Raw genomic sequence first — 20,666 nt, 5'->3', positions numbered from 1 at the left:
TATATATATATATATATATATATATATATATATATATATATATATATATATATATATATATATATATATATATATATATATATATATTTTTTTTTTTTTTTTATTACACACACACACACTTTTTCCCCTCAGTTTAGGCTGATATGTATTCTTCTACATATTTAAAAAAAAAAAAAATTGCAATAATCGATCGGTTTGCGCAAAATCTATAGCGTTTACAAAATAGCGGATAGTTTTACGGCATTTTTATAAATTTTTTTTTCTTTTTTTTTTACTAGCAATGGCGGTGATCAGCGATTTTTATTGTGACTGCAACATTATGGTGGACACATCGGACATTTTTGGGACCATTGTCATTTATAAAGCAATCAGTGCTATACAAATGCACTGATTCCTGTGTAAATGACACTGGCAGTGAAGGGGTTAACCAGGGAGTGGCAGTGTAGGGGTTAAGTGTGTCCTAGGGGCGTGTTACTAACTGGGGGGGGCGTGGCTGTCTGATAGTGAACACTGATCTCTGCTCCAATCACATGGAGCAGAGATCAGTGTCATTTGTTGCTAGGCAGAACATGGATACGCTGTTTACAATGGCATCGCCCCGTTCAGCCTCCCATGAGATGATCGTGGGTATCCCCATACCCTCGACCAGACTACCTGTGTGTTCCCCCGTCGCGCGCCGTCGCATACAGCCCCTCCCCCTTGCTCGGGGAACTTTGATAGACAGATCCCCGTCCAGATTGGACGCGGGATCTGTCTATCAAAGTTCCCCGGACAAGGGGGAGGGGCTATACGCGACGGGGGAACACACAGCTTTTGAAATTAAAGCTGTGATGTTCCCGGTGCTCTATTGAAACAGATGGCAGAGGCGGCTCTCCTCTCTCTTTGCTGCTTCACTGGCGGCACGGGGGCATCACTGTCTACACAGGGGACAACACACTGGCTGCATGAGGGGACAACACACTTATCTTTTATCATGTCGCCAGTCTCTGTCCACCTCCTGTACCATGTCGCCAGTCTCTGTCCACCTCCTGTACCATGTCGCCAGTCTCTGTCCACCTCCTGTACCATGTCGCCAGTCTCTGTCCACCTCCTGTACCATGTCGCCAGTCTCTGTCCACCTCCTGTACCATGTCGCCAGTCTCTGTCCACCTCCTGTACCATGTCGCCAGTCTCTGTCCACCTCCTGTACCATGTCGCCAGTCTCTGTCCACCTCCTGTACCATGTCGCCAGTCTCTGTCCACCTCCTGTACCATGTCGCCAGTCTCTGTCCACCTCCTGTACCATGTCGCCAGTCTCTGTCCACCTCCTGTACCATGTCGCCAGTCTCTGTCCACCTCCTGTACCATGTCGCCAGTCTCTGTCCACCTCCTGTACCATGTCGCCAGTCTCTGTCCACCTCCTGTACCATGTCGCCAGTCTCTGTCCACCTCCTGTACCATGTCGCCAGTCTCTGTCCACCTCCTGTACCATGTCGCCAGTCTCTGTCCACCTCCTGTACCATGTCGCCAGTCTCTGTCCACCTCCTGTACCATGTCGCCAGTCTCTGTCCACCTCCTGTACCATGTCGCCAGTCTCTGTCCACCTCCTGTACCATGTCGCCAGTCTCTGTCCACCTCCTGTACCATGTCGCCAGTCTCTGTCCACCTCCTGTACCATGTCGCCAGTCTCTGTCCACCTCCTGTACCATGTCGCCAGTCTCTGTCCACCTCCTGTACCATGTCGCCAGTCTCTGTCCACCTCCTGTACCATGTCGCCAGTCTCTGTCCACCTCCTGTACCATGTCGCCAGTCTCTGTCCACCTCCTGTACCATGTCGCCAGTCTCTGTCCACCTCCTGTACCATGTCGCCAGTCTCTGTCCACCTCCTGTACCATGTCGCCAGTCTCTGACCACCTCCTGTACCATGTCGCCAGTCTCTGACCACCTCCTGTACCATGTCGCCAGTCTCTGACCACCTCCTGTACCATGTCGCCAGTCTCTGACCACCTCCTGTACCATGTCGCCAGTCTCTGACCACCTCCTGTACCATGTCGCCAGTCTCTGACCACCTCCTGTACCATGTCGCCAGTCTCTGACCACCTCCTGTACCATGTCGCCAGTCTCTGACCACCTCCTGTACCATGTCGCCAGTCTCTGACCACCTCCTGTACCATGTCGCCAGTCTCTGACCACCTCCTGTACCATGTCGCCAGTCTCTGACCACCTCCTGTACCATGTCGCCAGTCTCTGACCACCTCCTGTTTAAAAATATTTTGGGCTGCTTAAGAAAGGGGTGGGGCCACATGCACGTATTGGCCCGCCCAGATCCCATTGGCTGGTGTTGGATAGCTGGGTCCCGCCCAACCCCGACATCCAATTTTGACAGCTCCTCTCCACACACACAGTTTCACACAAAAGTTCTGCCTCTTAGAGTTCAGTTGCATCTTGATATAGTGCGGTCCTTTACCCAGCAGGGTCCCGACGTGCTTGCACACATTAGGGCCAATTTATAGACTGGATTTGATTAACCTACCAGCATGTCTTTGGAGTGTGGGAGGAAACCGGAGTACCTGGAGGAAACCCACGCAGGCACAGGGAGAACATACAAATTCCAGGCAGATGGTGTCATGGTTGGGATTTGAATCAGCTACCCTATTGCTGCTAGGTGAGTGCTAACCACTACACCACTGCGCTGCCCATATACCCCTTTAATCCTTTCTGCCACAAGATTGACGGGAAGCAGGAATTTCAAGGGCACTCATCAGCCCTATGATGAGATATAACCAGGTCCAGCATTCCAAAATCAGACTTAGGAAAAGCCCATCTAGATAGCAGCATAAAGACCCAGGCAGCACCTATGTAGAAGGAACCATCATTGAAGAAAGAAAAAAAATAGCCATCAAAAAAAAAAAAAAGTATGACTTTGTTTTTAGGACAGCAGAGCAAAGTCTTATACTAGGCTGGCCCTAAATTGTTTGCCAGTATCATAGGCTCCTGTAGGTTGCAATATTACCCAGTCTGAAATTCAGGTCTGTCAATGCACAGGAAAATAATTCTTGCAATTTCAACGCAGGCTGTAGTCTCACACAAAAGATTTACTTGTTCCAATTAAAATGTTAACCTTACCTCTCTCTAGATCTCTTATCTGTGGACCCTTGGGAGCTCCACCATAGATACATGTGCTTTTTAAACGGGATGACTTTCCATAATCATCAGCGACTTGCTGTACTTGCTGAGCCAACTCTCTGGTTGGAGCGAGAACTAAACACTGTAATGCAAAGTAGGATTAGCTTCAATTAAGCCATTTTGTCACAGGGCTACAATGATAATAAAACTATACTTACAATTGGTCCATCCCCACGCTCCAGATAAGGCTGGTGGTTAATGTGTACCATAGCAGGGAGTAAATACTTTAGAGAAAAAAAAAAAAAAAAAAAACAACATGAACCCACGATATTGAGAAGTGTGGCACTCTAAAGCTGACCTCTCTAGGTAAAAGCTAAATACAAAGCTGAAATACACAACAGCTTTTTAACCTACCAAATGATTTGTATTAATGAGAATCTCTTGTTCTTTAGTGCATACATCATTATTCATTTTGAATTGGTTGGCAAAGCACCTTAGCACGTGAACAGATTTACCTTCGCTAGTTTTGGAAACGTAATGCATCAAAGCACAAAATAATAACTTGTATTGTAGTAAGGTATAGTGCAGGTGTTTTCCTCCCAATTCAGAATGCCATGGAAACTCTTACTTGTTACCGCAACACACAAAAGTCTGCATTTGCCCCATAATGATCAAATAGCTGTAATAATGGTGCCGATTTAATAAAACTGGAAAGTGTAAAATTAGTGAAGCTCTGCATAGAAACCAATCAGCTTCCAGGATTTTTTGTCAAAGCTTAATTGAACAAGCTGAAGTTAGAAGGTTAGATTGGCTAAGATGCACAACTTAACCAGATTTTGCACTCTCCAGTTTTAGTAAAGCAACCCAAAATGTGTCCTGCCTGGGGTTGAGATCAGCTTCCAATGAAGCTTCTCTTAAAGTGAATCAAATATACTTGACTGAACTACAATTTCAAGTAATATTAAAAGTGGGCTTTTTCGAATGCGGTGATAGATCCTTACAGTGTATGGATCTTCTTCCCTTTCCAGAATCAGGGCAATTCCTTTCCATTACATAAGCCTATAGAGCCACTCTTACATGCACACTCCCAGCCTGGGACGAACGCTGTGTGCACCCACTCAAAATAACAGCCCCAAAGAAAGCCACTACTCTGTGCTAATTTGGCCAATGAGCGCATGTGGAAAATGCCAAAGTAATTGGTTAATACATTGCCGAATAGGAAACAGGTAGCTTTATAAGAATCATCACATACCGCAAGTGTTTTGCCAGATCCAGTCTGGGCTATGCCCACCATGTCTCGGCCACTTAAGGCAAGGGGAAATCCTTGGCACTGAATAGGTGTGGGTTCTTTAAAACGCTGGTCAAGGAGCGCATCCATAACATATTCTGAAAAAAAATAAAAAATGTATGTACATGTATACATTCAAAATGAAGTACGTAACAAATCTGTACAAAAAAAAATAAAAAAATAAGCTAACTTACGTGGAAAATTGGCCTGATGGAAATCATATATAGGTTTTGGACAGTTTATACCTCTGGTCGTAATTTCTTTCTTCCTGCGCAGTTCATCTACATCATGCTGCACAAGGGAAAGGCAAAATAAATAGACAGCAAAAATATTTCCCAGGCAATCCATGCTTTTTAGCCTAAAGGGTTATAATGTCACATTCTGCTATATCATAAACTTCAACAGTAGCCAACTGTTTTGCCCTTAACCCCTTCACTGCCAGGGATGTTTTTTGTTTTTTTTTGACACACGTGTTTAATCACTTAACGCCAAATCGTATACATGTAAGTCATTTGGCATTAAGTGGTTATTCTGGGATGATGTCTGCATCTACAGGCATCACCCCTATATTGTTTTTTTTCAGTCGGTGTTTGGTTTCTTGTAAAAGCAATCTTAGCAGTCAATTAGCTGCTGGGATTGCTTTTACATGCAGTGGGAGGGGCTGTTCCCCCTCCTATGACTCTCCTGTCCCACCAGGAGACCCGAGTGTTCAGCCGGCTTACAATAAAGCTTGTGGAGGATTGGAAAGCCTCTAATGAGCTCAATTCTATAGGAAACCGGAAGAGATAAGCAATTTCATCATCACTTCTGACTTCTCGGATGTAATTGGTGCCATTTTTTAAATAGTTTTTTACATAGTTTGTAGGTGCTATAACTTTTGCGCAAACCAATCGATATATGCTGATTGCGATTTTCTGTTTAACCAAAAATATGTAGAAGAATACATATTGGCCTAAACTGATGAAGAATTTTTTTTTAATTGGGGATATTATTTGTTTCAAAATTGTCACGCTTTTTGTTTAGAGCATCAAATACCACCAAAAGAAAGCTCTATTTGTGGGGGGGGGAAAAAGATGCAAATTTTGTTCGGGTACAGCGTCGCATGACTGTGCAATTGTCAAAGTGACGCAGTGCCAAATTGTAAAAAGTGCTCTGGTCAGGAAGGGGGTAAAATCTTCTGGGGCTGATGTGGTTAAAGTGTTACTAAACCCAGTAATATGAAAATAGATCACTAAAGTGCCCACAGCTTATAAATCTTTTTACATTAAAATAATGCCACCATATACCTTTTTGGATGATCTGCATACCACGATTGCATGATAAATTGCACAGTTACTCCAGTGCTGAAAGTTCAGGTAGATTTCCACGCCACACCCACATGTGTGATGTCAATATGTGACCTAGGGCAAGCTCTGAGAACAAGTAAATGTTCTCTCTAGAATAAGGCTGCTTTCACACTGGGGCGGGAGCAGCGTCGGCGGTAAAGCGCCGCTTTACCGTCGTTTTAGCGGCGGTGTGCGGGCGCTAGCGGGGTGGTTTTAACCCCCGCTAGCGGCCGAAAAGGGGTTAAACCCGCTGCAGCGGCGCTTTGCCGGCGGTATTGCCGCGGTGTCCCATTGATTTCAATGGGTAGGAGCGGTATAGGAGCGGTGAATACACCGCTCCTTCACCGCTGCAAAGATGCGGCTAGCAGGACTTTTTTCACCGTCCTGCCAGCGCATCGCTCCAGTGTGAAAGCCCTCCGGCTTTCACACTGGAGTTAAAGGGGCCGGTTTTTTTCAGGCGTTACACAGGCGCTATTTTTAGCGCTGTAACGCCTGAATACCGCCCCAGTGTGAAAGCAGCCTAAGACAACTGAGCATGTGCAGGTCGCCTACCCTGCCTGTATTACCTGGCCTTCCCCAGATAGACAATGCAGGAGGGGGGAGGATCTATGCATACAGGATAAAACAGTCTTTTTACACAATGCAGAGATTAACCCCTTAGATTCCACAGTGAGTATAATAAGCATGCTTTGATGCATATACAGAAGATTTCTCTGTTGGGGGTTTAGTATCACTTTAAGGTTTAAAAAAAAAAAAAAAAAAAAAAAAGCTTAGGCTTCAGAAAGACTTTAATCACTTCAGCCCCGGAAGATTTGGCTGCCTAATGACCAGCCATTTTTTGCAATACAGCACTGCTTTGCTTTAACTGAAAATTGCTCAGTTAGTCATACATTTCATGTCATGTTGTACCCAAACATTGACATTCTTTTTTCCCCACAAATAGAGCTTTCTTTTGGTGGTACTTGACCAGCTCTGCGCTTTTTATTTTTTGCGCTATAAAAAAAATTTTTGGGGAAAAAAAATAAAATAAACCACAATATTTTCTACTTTTTTCCTTAACCTCCCTAGCGGTAATCTCGAGTCTGGCTCAGGTTGGAATTTTACTAACAGGAGCGGTAACCCCGAGCCAGACTCGGGATCGCATCGCTGGATGCAGGGAGGACACAGGGAAAGTTACTTACCTTGTCCCCTGGATCTGGATGTCCTCCGCGCTGTGTGATCGAGCTGTCCTGCAGAGCGGGGAACGAGGGGGGCTTCGTTCCTCTGCATCGCTGGACCCTGGGACAGGCAAGTGCCCAATTATTAAAAGTCAGCAGCTGCAGTATATGTAGCTGCTGACTTAAAAAAAAAAAATTTCTAGGGGGCACCCCACTTTAACCGGTTCCAGACCAGCACACGCCGATGTACGTCAGCAGAATGGCACGGGCAGGCAAATGGGCGTACCTGTACGTCCCTTTAAATTTGCCGTCCTGCCATCGCACCGCCGGCGGCACGCTCGCGTGCTGGTCGGGACCCCCGTGAGTCGCGGGTCCCGCGGGCATACCTTCAATCGTCTCACGGGGCGGCTGAACAAGGAAATGCCGTTGTAAACAGCATTTCCCCGTTCTGCCTAGCAACGCTGATCTCTGCTCCATGCGATTGGAGCAGAGATCACTGTTCACTAAATTAAAGCCCAGCCCCCAACAGTTAGTAACACACCCCTAGGAACACTTAACCCCTTCACTGCCAGTGTAATTTACATAGGAATCACTGCATTTATGACAATGGTCCCAAAAATATATTATATATAATATATATAAAATCGCTAATCGCCGCCATTACTAGTAAAAAAATAAAAAAATTATTAATAAAAATGCCATAAAACTATCCCCCATTTTGTAAACGCTATAACTTATGCGCAAACCAATCAATCGCTTATTGCGATTTTTTTTACCAAAAATAGGTAGAAGAATACGTATCGGCCTAAACTGAGGGAAAAAATGTTATATATATATATATATATTTTTTTTTTTTTTTTTTTTTTGGGGGATATTTATTATAACAAAAAGTAAAAAAAAAAAATAAAAAAAAATAAATCGTTTTTTTCTTCAAAATTGTCGCTCTATTTTTGTTTATAGTGCAAAAAATAAAAACCGCAGGGGTGATCAAATACCACCAAAAGAAAGCTTTATTTGTGGGGGGGAAGGGACGTCAATTTTGTTTGGGGAGCCATGTCGCATGACCGCGCAATTGTCAGTTAAAGCGACGCAGTGCCGAATCGCAAAAAGTGGTCTGGTCTTTGACCAGAAAAATGGTCCGGGGCTGAAGTGGTCAATAAACATCCAATTTTTTAAAGCAAATTTTTATCCTCAGTTTAGGCCGATATGTATTCTTCTACATATTTTTAGTAAATCACAATAAGCGCATAGATTGGTTTGCGCAAAAGTTATAGCATCTACAAAATAGGGGGAAGATTTATGGCATTTTTATTTATTTATTTTTTATACTAGTAATGCCTGTGATCAGCGATTTTTAATCGGGACTGCGACATTATGGTGGACAGATCAGACACTTCTGGCACATTTTTGGGACCATTGGCATTTATACAGCGATCAGTGCTATAAAAATGCACTGATTACTGTGTAAATGTCACGGGAAGGGGTTAACAGGGGGCGATCAAGGTGTTAATTGTGTGTCCTAGGGAGCAATTGTAACTGTGGGGGGATGGGACTGTGAGACTGTTTGTTGTTCATACTTATGAACAACAGATTACTCTCCTCACCCCTGACAGCATGGAGATCTGTCTATTTACAAATCTTCGTTCTTTCTCTGTGTGGAGTGATCGCAGGTTCCCGGCAGTCGCTATGGCTCCGGTGTCACAGGCACGCACCCCTAGTGGTCAAAAGGCGAACCTACGCAAGTTAACATTGTTTCACCAACGAGAGCCAACCTGCCGCAGTACAACTGCGGTAGCTGGTAGGGAAGGGGTTAAGATATCAGTTGAAAATCCATATAAGAAAATAAAATCAACTGTCTTTTGCTTGCCTCTCAAATTTTTACAGAGTGCCAGTTGTTTCTTCCTAACTTACTATTGTCATACGTGAAACTTCTGGGTGTTCTTGGTAGAAGTTTTTCTCAAATTTTGGAAGTTCATTTAAATCCCATCTTTTTTTGCGAAGACGTTCACCTGGATTACCAAACTTTGGAAACCGGGGGCCACCCATGCTGGAAAACCAATAAAAAGAACAAAAAACAAACATTAAAATACAGACATTAAAGTGCAAGTCCACCCTAAAACGAAAATCCCTCCATCTACAGACATCCACATTCTAAGCCCTTGTACAGACGGTCGGAGATTCCGACAACCAAATCCGTCGGATCTTGTCCGAAACTGTTGCATACACACGGTCGGACAAAGTTGTCAGAAAATCGATCTTTCAGAGCACGATGACGTAGTTTCGTTACGATGGGACTACGTTCAGGCTAGTAGCCAATAGCTTTGATGTAGGAATTTGATCTGAGCACGCGTGGCACTTTGTCCGATCGGAATTCTCTACACATGATCGGAGTATGTCCGATCGGAGCATTGTGTCGGAAAATATTTCCGGCAAGTTGGAAAATTTTGTCTGACGGATATTCTGACGGAAACAGTCCGATGCAGACCACACACAGTCGGAATATCTGACAAATGCTCTGATCGGACACATTCCGTCGGAATCTCCGATCGTGTGTACAAGGGCTAAGACTAACCTATCTAGCCCAGCAAAGAAGAAATCAGTATACATACCCTTTCTGAAGGCGATCCAACCCGATTGCAGAATACTAATTTCTTCTTTGTAGTTAGATTATGTAGTTAGGTTAGGGTTAGATCGTGGATATCTGTATCTTCTGGGATTTTAGTTTTAGGATGGACTTCTACTTTAAGTTATTTCTTTATCGCAGACCTACAGTTTTTCATATTAAGTGCTTGCTAAGCAATGTTGAAAGTGTAACAAACGTATTTATTACCTTAAAAATAAGATAGGATTTTTGTACTCACCGTAAAATCCTTTTCTCTGTAATTCGCCGACCGACACAGCTCCTCTCTGTAACTAAATGGGTTTGTTAGCCTGCCATTAGGAGAACACAATACACAGAACTTTCAGTCCCGCCCCGGGGGGGCGGACCCTGTGCTAACAACCCTCCCTGCTGCCCCAGCAGACTCAGTACGTCAACAAGCAGTATAACGTAGAGAAAATGAGGGGTGGGTGCTGTATCGGTCGGTGAATTACAGAGAAAAGGATTTTACGGCGAGTACAAAAATCCTATTTTCTCCGACCGACACAGCTTTGAAGACACGTCGACCATGTGTGGAGGCACAGCCTGATCGCTCTCAATTCGAGCAGATCGATAACTTGGATTCGTCCGTCAACCAGAGGCCCCGAGCCGACTGAATCCCCATCACTCCACCCCAGCCCGATAGACTGGCGTCCACACAGTGATCACCGTCCATTTCAGAGGAAGGAAGAATTTTCCAGACTGAATCACCAGGAACCTCAACCACCAGATCAGGGAGTCCCTGACTGGCTGGCTCACCTGGATCTGTCGATCCAGGGACAACAGAGATTTGTCCCATTTTGTCAAAATCTCCTTCTGCAGGACTCTGGTGTGGAACTGGGCATAAAATACAGCCTCGAAAGAGGCTACCATGAGCCCCAGCACTCGCATGCAAAAGCAGAGCGACGACCACTTGCAGTTCATCAGTAGTTTGACTGCAGATCTGAGAGTCTGCAATTTGTCTGAGGGGAGAAAGACCCTCGCTTCCCTGGAGCCCAATAGTAAACCGACTTCTTTAGGTTCAACAGCCACCCAAATTCTCGCAGAGTCTGCATAGTGATCGCCACATCCTCCTCTAATTCTGAGACATAAGATGCTCTCAGGAGATTGTCTAGGTAACCCACGATCCTGCGTTGTCACAACAACGCCAATACTGGAGGCAGTACTTTGATAAAGACTCGGGGGGCTGATGCCAGGCCAAAAGGAAGAGCCACAAATTGGTAGTGGGCTTCCGACTGCCAAACGCAGAAATTTCTGATGCCGAAGGCATATGGGTATGTGCAGGTATGCATCCTGGATGTCCAAAGACGCCAGGGAGTCCCCTTGATGGAGTCCTGCGACTACTGAGCGAATCGATTCCATTCTGAACCTCTGCACTTTTACAAAGTGATTGAGGGCTTTTAGGTTCAAGATTGGATGTACCCCTTCCTTCTTGAGAACCACAAACAGATTTGAGTAGAACCCCTGGAAGTGTTCCGATTCCAGAACTGGTACAATCACCCCGATTCAGCAAGTCCCTCACCGCCCCTAACAGGGCCTCCCGGCAAACCGGGGACGCAGGTATGCTGGAGGGGAAGAATCTGTTCGGCGGCCAAGAGAGAAACTATCTTGTAGCCTGTGGAAATCAGGTCGCAGAACCATTGGTCGGATAACCGGAAGGACGGCCTCTCGGGCTGGGAACGTTTTGTCGAAGCACTGGGCGGACGAAAAAGCCGATTGTGAGCAGGAAAAAGAGGGCTCTTGCCTGCAGCGTGGCTCCTTAGCCTTCCTGGCCTGTGGGAGTAGTGTACTCTTACCACCCGTGGCGTTTTTAATAATGTCATCCAACTAAGCTCCAAAGAGTCGATCACCAAGGAAGGGAAGATCCGTCAGGGCTTTCTTGGATGCCTGGTCAGCAGACCAGCATTTTAGCCAAGTCAGGTGCCTCAGCACCATAGCTGACACTGAAGCCCTGGATAACGGGGGGAGAGTATCCAGGGACGCGTCACAGACGTACTTGAGGCCTTGCACTAGTTGATCTGCTAGTTCCACGCAGACAGGGGAGGCGTTTTGCTCTCCCAATTCGCAGTGCAAAAGTTTTGCCTACTCAGTCAGTGTCTGCGACACCAGTGCGGATGCCAGTACTGGTCGCACAGCTGACCCCACAACCGTAAACAAGGAATGAGCCACCGCTTCGGCCTTCCTATCCGTGGGTATGTGTTGCAGAGTATTGGCAGGGTATGTGTTGCAGAGTATTGCTGGGATGGCTGTGGCTGCTATCCAATTTCTCCCCTTCACTGTACAGCTCAATACAGAGAAGGGAGAGAGGAACTGGCGTCATCATGGCGCCGGTTTGTTTACAGGTGATCGCTCCGTCACGGAGCGATCACATTGTAAACGTCGACAAGTGTACCAAGATGGCCACCGCTCCGGAACTAGGCCGAAGCCACGGCCTTTCCTAAGGCCGAGACCGCCGAACGTTCCGCGGATCACGGCGTGTGCCGATCCGGGCGGGGTGACCCGTTCGGATCGGTGCCAATCCGTTGCACCCCTAGTACTTACCAGTCCTGAAGAGCTGGGAGACATTCCATCACAGACCCACGCCTGCGCAGTTACAGGGTGGCTGCTGGCCCAGTATACTGTGATCCAGACATCAGTAGCCCAGTCATATGTATACCCCGGAGTATTGAAGCTCACCAACCACCTCTGGAGCTGAGGTATGTCGTGGCCTGCCGAGCCTTAGCTGTGACCTGCACACGCTCGATGGCCAGACTGGGGGGGGGGGGGGGGGGGGACTACAAAAGGATAACGCAACCAGCCTGTCGCCCAGCCGGCAGTTGATGAAAGATCCTGGGATCTTCTATCTTGCGCAAAAGCATCAAACAAAATGGACCAAAGGGCCCGCAGGGTTCCTAGGTCATTCTCTTTCACTAGGCAAAATAAAACTGAGTCTGCTGGGGCAGCAGGGAGGGTTGTTAGCACAGGGTCCGCCCCCCAGGGCGGGACCGAAAGTTGTGTATTGTGTTACAATTTTGCCTAGTTCTCCTAACGTTTGCAGGCTAAAGCCTCATGCACACGAGACGCAGTTAAACGCGCGTTCAGATGCAGTTGGACAGTTTTTTCAACTGCACCTGAACTCATTCAATGTTATCCTATGTGTCCATGCACACAGTCTCGTTTTTTTCCGTTTATATGCAGTTGCGTTTAATCTCGTTTTTCCAGAAGCAAAAAAATGCGTTCAGAAACAAAAATTTCTGCGTTTCAGACGCAAAACGCGGCAAAACGCGGTAAAACGCGGCAAAACGCCGCTACCGCGTTTAGCCGCGTTTGCGTTTATATGCGTTTTTAAAGGTGACCTTTTTTTTTACATTAAAAATCTCAAAAATGATTGCAAATGATGAAAAACCATTAGAAAAATATTTTAAACAATTGCAATTGCAAGTGGACAATCCACAACTTGTGGCAAGTGACGTGGCAAGTGGACAATCCACAACTTGTGGCAAGTGACATGGCAGGTGGCAAGTGATGTGGCAAGTGGACAATCCACAACTTGTGGCAAGTGACGTGGCAGGTGAAGTGGCAAGTGACGTGGAAAGTGGACAATAGACAACTTGTGGCAGGTGACGTGGCAAGTGACCTGGCAGGTGACGCGGCAAGTGACTTGGCAGGTGACATGGCAAGTGGAAAATCAACAACATGTGGCAGGTGACTGGCATGTGACGTGGCAAGTGGACAATAGACAACTTGTGGCAGGTGACGTGGCAAGTGACCTGGCAGGTGACGCGGCAAGTGACTTGGCAGGTGACGTGGCAAGTGGAAAATCAACAACTTGTGGCAGGTGACTGGCATGTGACGTGGCAAGTGGACAATCCATAACTTGTGGCAGGTGACGTGGCAAGTGACGTGGCAAGTGACGTGGCAAGTGGACAATCCACTTGTGGCAGGGGACGTGGCAAGTGACGTGGCAAGTGGACAATCCACTTGTGGAAGGTGATGTGGCAAGTGACGTGGCGAGTGGACAATCCACAACTTGTGTCAGGTGACGTGGCAAGTGGACAATCCACAACTTGTGGCAGGTGACGTGGCAAGTGATGTGGCAGGTGATGTGGCAAGTAACGCGGCAAGTAGACAATCCACAACTTGTGGCAGGTGATGTGGCTGGTGACGTGGCAAGTGGACAATCCACAGCTTGTGGCAGGTGGCATGGCAGATGACGTGGAATGTGGACAATCCACATCTCGTGGCAAGTGACGTGGCAGGTGATGTGGCAAATGACGTGGCAAGTGGACAATCCACAATTTGTGGCAGGTGACGTGGCAGGTGATGTGGCAAGTGGACAATCCACAACTTGTGGCAGGTGATGTGGCAAGTGATGTGGCAGGTGATGTGACAAGTGGACAATCCACATCTTGTGGCAAGTGACGTGGCAGCTGACGTGGCAAGTGACGTGGCAGGTGACGTGGCAAGTGACATGGCAAGTGGACAATCCACATCTCGTGGCAAGTGACGTGGCAGGTGATGTGGCAAGTGACGTGGCAAGTGGACAATCCACAACTTGTGGCAGGTGACGTGGCAGGTGATGTGGCAAGTGACGTGGCAGCTGACGTGGCAAGTGGACAATCCAAAACTTGTGGCAGGTGACGTGGCAGGTGACGTGGCAGGTGACGTGGCAAGTGATGTGGCAAGTGGACAATCCACAGCTTGTGGCAAGTGACGTGGCAAGTGGACAATCCACAACTTGTGGCAGGTGACGTGGCAAGTGAACAATCCACAACTTGTGGCAGGTGACGTGGCAAGTGACGTGGCAGGTGAAGTGGCAAGTGACGCGGCAAGTAGACAATCCACAACTTGTGGCAGGTGATGTGGCAAGTGACGTGGCAGGTGATGTGGCAAGTCACGTGGCAAGTGGACAATCCACAACTTGTGGCAGGTGATGTGGCTGGTGACGTGTCAAGTGGACAATCCACAGCTTGTGGCAGGTGGCATGGCAGATGACGTGGAAAGTGGACAATCCACATCTCGTGGCAAGTGACGTGGCAGCTGACGTGGCAAGTGACGTGGCAAGTGGACAATCCAAAATTTGTGGCAGGTGACGTGGCAAGTGATGTGGCAGGTGACGTGGCAAGTGGACAATCCACAGCTTGTGGCAAGTGACGTGGCAAGTGGACAATCCACAACTTGTGGCAGGTGACGTGGCAGGTGACGTGGCAAGTGAACAATCCACAACTTGTGGCAGGTGACGTGGCAAGTGACGTGGCAGGTGATGTGGCAAGTGACGCGGCAAGTAGACAATCCACAACTTGTGGCAGGTGATGTGGCTGGTGACATGGCAAGTGGACAATCCACAGCTTGTGGCAGGTGGCATGGCAGATGACGTGGAAAGTGGACAATCCACATCTCGTGGAAAGTGACGTGGCAGGTGATGTGGCAAGTGACGTGGCAAGTGGACAATCCACAATTTGTGGCAGGTGACGTGGCAGGTGATGTGGCAAGTGGACAATCCCCAACTTGTGGCAAGTGACGTGGCAAGTGGACAATCCACAACTTGTGGCAGGTGCCGTGGCAAGTGACACGGCAAATGCAAGTGTACAACTGCTCTCTATGCTGCTGCTGCTCACTCTGATCAAAATAGCAGAAATAGTTAAAAAAAATGCTTTGAGAGCTTGGGGAGGGTCTACATGATGTTATCTTTATAAACGCGTCTAAACGCAAACGCGTCTAAACGCGTCTAAACGCGACATGCAAACGCGGCAAAACGCGCGTTTCTAAACGCGCGTTTCAGCTTTTTTTTAACAGAGGTTTCATCTGCGTCTCGTGTGCATGAGGCCTAACAAGCCCAAACCCATTTAGTTACAAAGAGGAGCTGTGTCGGTCAGTGAATATAAGAAAATAAAATGATGACAGTACTCCCCCTGACAATGCGATCTCAATTCAACCCCTCTCACAATCTTGTGTGGAGTGGATGTAAACCCAATTCATGAAATTTGAGCTGGGCACAACTGTAGTGTTTTCTTATATCTCTCTGTCCAGTAACTGTCTCTTCCCTCACAACTCTGTAATCAGCCTGATAACTTTTCACAATCAACTTGTATCCAATTAGGCAAGCCTCTTCCGCTAGTTGCTGGGAGATCAAAAGCTAGCTAGTCTACAAGATCTATCTTCAGACTTTACACAACTATAAAACATAAAGGGACAAAAACTAAATGCTTGCTATATTCAATTTGTTTTAAATCACACTACATGGTTGATCTAAAGATTACAGATTGTGTAGCGCATGATCAGGGATTGTAGCGTGTATACTCAGATCGTACAGTATATGGTCTGATTGTAGGATGTATGTGTGTTGGACGTTACATAGCCCCAGATGGCAGTCAAAAACCCATAGGAGTTCTAATTCTTTGACTCTAGAAGCAGAACACTAGTTTGACTTTAATTCCATGTACAGCACAGATGGGGATGTCGTTCTTCCGGTCTTGTCCCCCACACAGGATGGGCAATGTGATCGGACGATGCCAGGCCGCCTCTTAGGAGCTCCCAGCTGCAGGCAGATGTTACCGCCACAAGTCTCAGCATGGCTGACCTTGCATAGCACACAGTCGTCGTCATCCGGCCTACAGAATGGCCGCCAACACTCCGCACAACCGCACTCACCCTTCTACCAATACACCACTCTGAGACCACAACAAGCACACTTCCTACACAGACACCGCCATTTTACAAGAACACCTTCTCCTCACCCGCCTCGGTCCCGGTCCATGAAGCTTCCCCTCATTGTGTCGTCGCGCAGCACCCAACCACTTCACACGGTAAAGGTAAAGAACTGGTTACTATTGTGGTAAAATGAAGAGGACAGTTCTGACGTTTTTTCACGTTCTGAAGTGAAGTTGTTTTAGAGACAAGGACATGAACCCCAGGCCAGCTGATATCGTCCTGGAAAGCGCCAGCACAAAATGGCCGTCGTCGTCTTCTTCCCCTGTTCTCCGTCAATTGCTTGAAATGGCGCGCAACGCTATTGGCGTAGTGTAAGGTTGCTCTGCTGCGAAGAAATTCGTAAGTCGGGCGAAGAATAGGAATCCGCCCCAAAATTACGTCACCCGAAGCCTAGCATTGGCCAAAAGTGGGCGTTGCCAGATGGCGGTGAAAAGTTTCGTGGAGTGTGTGCTGGTGTGGTGAACGGGCGGGAATGCTGGACACTATTATGTAATCATTTCTAGCAAGAAACTCCATTCGTTGATTGTTATAAACTATAAAATAATGTTCATGTATAGAAAAGTTGTCACATTAAAATAACACTTGTCAAATATTACATAATACATACACGCCCAGGGGTCAAGTCCTGAGGGGAAAAAAAGTGTGGGAACTCACCCAAGATTCCCCACCCAACCTCAAAAATAAAAAAAGTGTGTAATATACGCACTCCTTTTTTAACAAATATAGTGCAACATTTATTGTAAAGTGACAGTTTACGAGGACACCTCCAAAATTCACATGCATGAAAAAAATAAATATAGAACAGATTTAAAGCGGAGCTCCACCCTAAAGTGGAACTTCCGCTCATTGGAACCCTCCCCCCCTCCGGCGCCACAATTGACACCTTTCAGGGGGGAGGGAGTGCAGATACCTGTATAGCACAGGTATTTGCACCCACTTCCGGCATAGATATCTGCAGATATTTACGCCACTTCCTGCGGATCCCCCGCTGTCTGCTGGGAAACACACGGATCCCAGAGACAGCGGGGACCATCCCTATTGCGCAGAGCGACTCGCGCATGCGCAGTAGGGAACCGGGAAATTAAGCCGCAAGGCTCCACTTCCTGATTCCCATACCCAAGATGGGGGCGGCAGCATCTGAGAGCCGATCGAGAGATCGGCTTCTGGTGCCAACATCGTGGGTGTGCTGGGTGGGTAAGTGTCCTTATTTTAAAAGTCAGCAGCTGCAGTATTTGTAGCTGCTGACTTTAAAAAAAAAAAACAATGGAACTCCCGCTTTAACAACAAAACAATTTAACCTGCATGCTATACCAAAAAAAAAAAACCACAATGTGTGATAATGGCTCAATGCAGCCTCACTATGCCCATCAATTCAGCCTCACCGTGCCCATCAGTACAGCCTCACCGTGCCCATCAATGCAGCCTCACTGTGCCCATCAATTCAGCCTCACCTGTGCCCATCAGCAGGGCTGTCTTTAATATAGATTGGACCCTGGGCATAATTTTTCTTGCCCCCCCCCCCCCCCCCCATGCAATTTCCCTCTCCACCTACTCTGAGACATACAATAAATAGAAGCTAGACTTAAAATCAGTTTTCTGTATCAGCTCAGGCAGCAATTGCGATTGATTCCCAGCAGTTACAGCATATCATTACTGCTTACTGACTAGTTTCTAGAGGTTACAGCACACATTACGGCTCACTGATTGGATGCTAGAGGTTACAGCACATCATCTCCTCACAGCAGGGGAGCATGATATACATAAGAATGCCGCCTTTATTTACATATCAATGCAGCCAGACGCAGCTATTTACTCAGTCTTGTCACCGCTATTTACATATGAATGCCGGTTATTTACATGTAAACACATGTCTGCAGGCGAGTCATCTGCACACAACAATAGGGCAGAGCTGAGCAGCATTAGTAACAGCACTTCACACTGAGATATCGGGACACAGCACAGGAATGAAACTTCAAGGGACAAGGAAATTTAAACCTGGATAGTTGGCAAGTATGAGGCAGCTGTTTTTGGCCCCACAACAATGACAGGGCCCAGGGCAGCTGCCCCTTTTGCCCTGACTTAAAGACGGCCCTGCCCATCGGTGCAACCTCACCTGAGCCCATCATTGCAGCATCACCTGTGCCCACCATTGCAGCCTTACTGTGTCCCATCAATGCAGCCTTACTGTGCCCATCAATGCAGCCTCCCCCCAAGCCCAAGGTGGAAAGCGCTGCAAGCCAATGGGAATTTGCAAAAATCTAAACACATGCTGTCCTTCTCAGTGGCGGAGTGTTGCTTGTGTAGTACTGCAGCAATGGTTAATAGATCATTGGGCACCCGCCAAGCTCATGCTGTTCACTGCCAGATTGTCAGGCTTGGACTGACCAACGCAGTTATATACCACCAGACAGCATTGACCACAGTGGGAGCGGCACCCGTAGTCCCATCCACCACTAGAGAGTAGTGGGCGGTACTACGGGCATCGTTTCCAGTGTGCTCAGTGCTGCTTGACAGGATGGGCAGGACTACGGGCGGCGCTCCTGCTGTGTTTAATGCTGCCTGGCAGTGTAGAACCATGTCAGTCAGCCCGAGCCCAACAATCTAGTAGTGAACAGCATGAGCTCGGCGAGTGCCCAATGATCTATTAAGGCCCCTTTCACACTACCGATCCGTTCAGATCCGCCTGTCAGTTTTTCAGATGGACCTGAACGGATGCTCCATAGAGCTCTATGGAGCGTCGGATGTCAGCGGTGACATGTCTGCTGACATCTCACCCACTCCGATCCGAAAAGCTATTTTTCCATCCGTCATCGGATCGGGTGACGACGAACACTGCAGTCGGTCGTCACCTGATCTCCCATAGGGGAGATCGGTGCTGTGACAGGTCCGTCCCTGCACAGTGTGCAGAGACGGACCTGTCCTTTCCTGCTCAGCGGAGATCGCGCCGGCGATCCCCGCTGAGCAAGCGGATATCCACAGGGCGGATCAGCACTGATCCGCCCGTGTAAAAGGACCCTAACCCTTGCTGCAGTTTTACACATGAGGAAGAGTTAGGGCAGGGTCGCCCCCCTGCAGCCACAGTGCAAAGGGAACGTCATTCCTGATGTAGAAAAAGTACAGGAACGACGTTCCCATGCGTTCCTGCAGGACTCGAGCCCTCTACATGCCCTCCCTTTCTCTGGCCCTATGCAATGGAATTTTAGGCTGCATTCATAGCCAGGTGTTTTGAGAATGCACAAAAAATTGTGCCAGGTTTGTGTGTATTTTTTGCAGGGTTGTCTTTAAGGCACTGCAAAAGGGGCAGCTGTGCTTGGCCCCATCATTCTTGTGGAGCTCAGAGCAGCTGCCTCATACTTGCCAACTATCCCAGTTTAAATTCCCTGGTCCCTTGAAGTTTTAGTTCCTTGCTGTGTCCCAATATTTTAGTGTGAAGTTCTGTTACTAATGCTGCCCAGCTCTGCCCTATTGCTGTGCACAGATGACTCACTTGTGGCACCTGTGTTTACCTGTAAATAACCTGCATTGATATATAAATAGTTGCGGCATTACTATGTAAATAGCCGTGGACCAGCGACAACGTTGATGTGTAAATAGAGGTGGCATTTATATGTATATAATTTCCCCCTGAGGTCATATCCACCTTTACTTTTGAATGCTGCCCACTGGGGAATTAAGGGGCATGCCTGAAAGTCCTGGCTACAACTATGGTCATTAAACTTAATACGCACATCTCGGCAGATGCATGAGGGTGGCATTAACAATTAACGCCACTGTTGTATATCTGCTAAAGGGCAGTATTTTTCTGTGGTGTCAGGAAAGCGATTTTTTATGCGTTGCAGACACAAAGGAATGTGAACACAGGCTAAATGTCTCAGTTACATTGGTGGTCAGTGTAACTCTTCTCATTACATTGGGGCTTGGTGTCTTTTCATTCACACCAGTGGCCAGATCTTCCAAATCTCGTCGACAATGATTGTCAGTGTAAATTCCCCCTTACATGGAGGTCATTGTATATCCCCCCCCCCCCTTACACTGGGGGATGATGTAAAAGCCCATATTACATTGGTGTCAGTGTAGAAATCGCTCTTTATATTTGAAGGGTGGCGTAAAATCCACTGTTACAAGGTTGTCAGTGGAAATTCCCCCTCACATTGGTGGTCAGTGTAAAATCCCCCACTATATACTTGCCAAACATTCCCAGCTTTGCTCTACATGATTCAGAATTTGCCACAGTGTACTGCCTCCTAACTAATCCCATCCCCTACCAATGCCACTGATCCTATCAACCCCCCCAGCATTTCCACTGAACACACACCCCTCCCCCCCAGCATTGCCACTGATCCCAGGAGTCCTAGGATCCCTAGGAGTTTTTAGTATATTGATGGGTCCCTTCACCTCCCTAGTCCATGGTGTGCAGGCAGTGAGGAGATGATGTGCTGTAACCTTTAGCAACCAATCAGTGA

The 20,666-nt window shown here is 47.3% G+C and overlaps 1 protein-coding gene across 2 annotated transcripts in view; it reads right to left on the bottom strand.

Moving 5' to 3' along the window:
• The window catches only part of DDX17 (DEAD-box helicase 17), a 30,830-nt gene extending 14,331 nt beyond the window's left edge, over nt 1-16,499 (bottom strand). The window contains exons 1-6 of one of the 2 annotated variants that reach the window (XM_077452303.1): nt 16,230-16,499; nt 8,787-8,922; nt 4,588-4,684; nt 4,358-4,491; nt 3,324-3,389; nt 3,106-3,247 (exon numbers count right to left, since the gene is read on the bottom strand). In XM_077452303.1, the coding sequence (XP_077308429.1) occupies nt 3,106-3,247; nt 3,324-3,389; nt 4,358-4,491; nt 4,588-4,684; nt 8,787-8,922; nt 16,230-16,264 (610 nt within the window). In that variant the 5' untranslated portion in view covers nt 16,265-16,499. The remainder of the gene's footprint in view (nt 1-3,105; nt 3,248-3,323; nt 3,390-4,357; nt 4,492-4,587; nt 4,685-8,786; nt 8,923-16,229) is intronic. The other variant, XM_077452302.1, reaches the window with a different exon arrangement.
• Between the last annotated feature and the right edge of the window lie 4,167 nt (nt 16,500-20,666).

The sequence above is a fragment of the Lithobates pipiens genome, unplaced genomic scaffold, assembly GCF_037356315.1.
Source record: "Lithobates pipiens isolate NorthernLeopardFrog02 unplaced genomic scaffold, aLitPip1_a1.2 Scaffold_23, whole genome shotgun sequence".
In the NCBI taxonomy this organism is placed as follows: Eukaryota; Metazoa; Chordata; class Amphibia; order Anura; family Ranidae; genus Lithobates; species Lithobates pipiens.
Note: the sequence above shows the minus strand (reverse complement) of the source record. Positions and strands in the feature narration are given on the sequence as shown.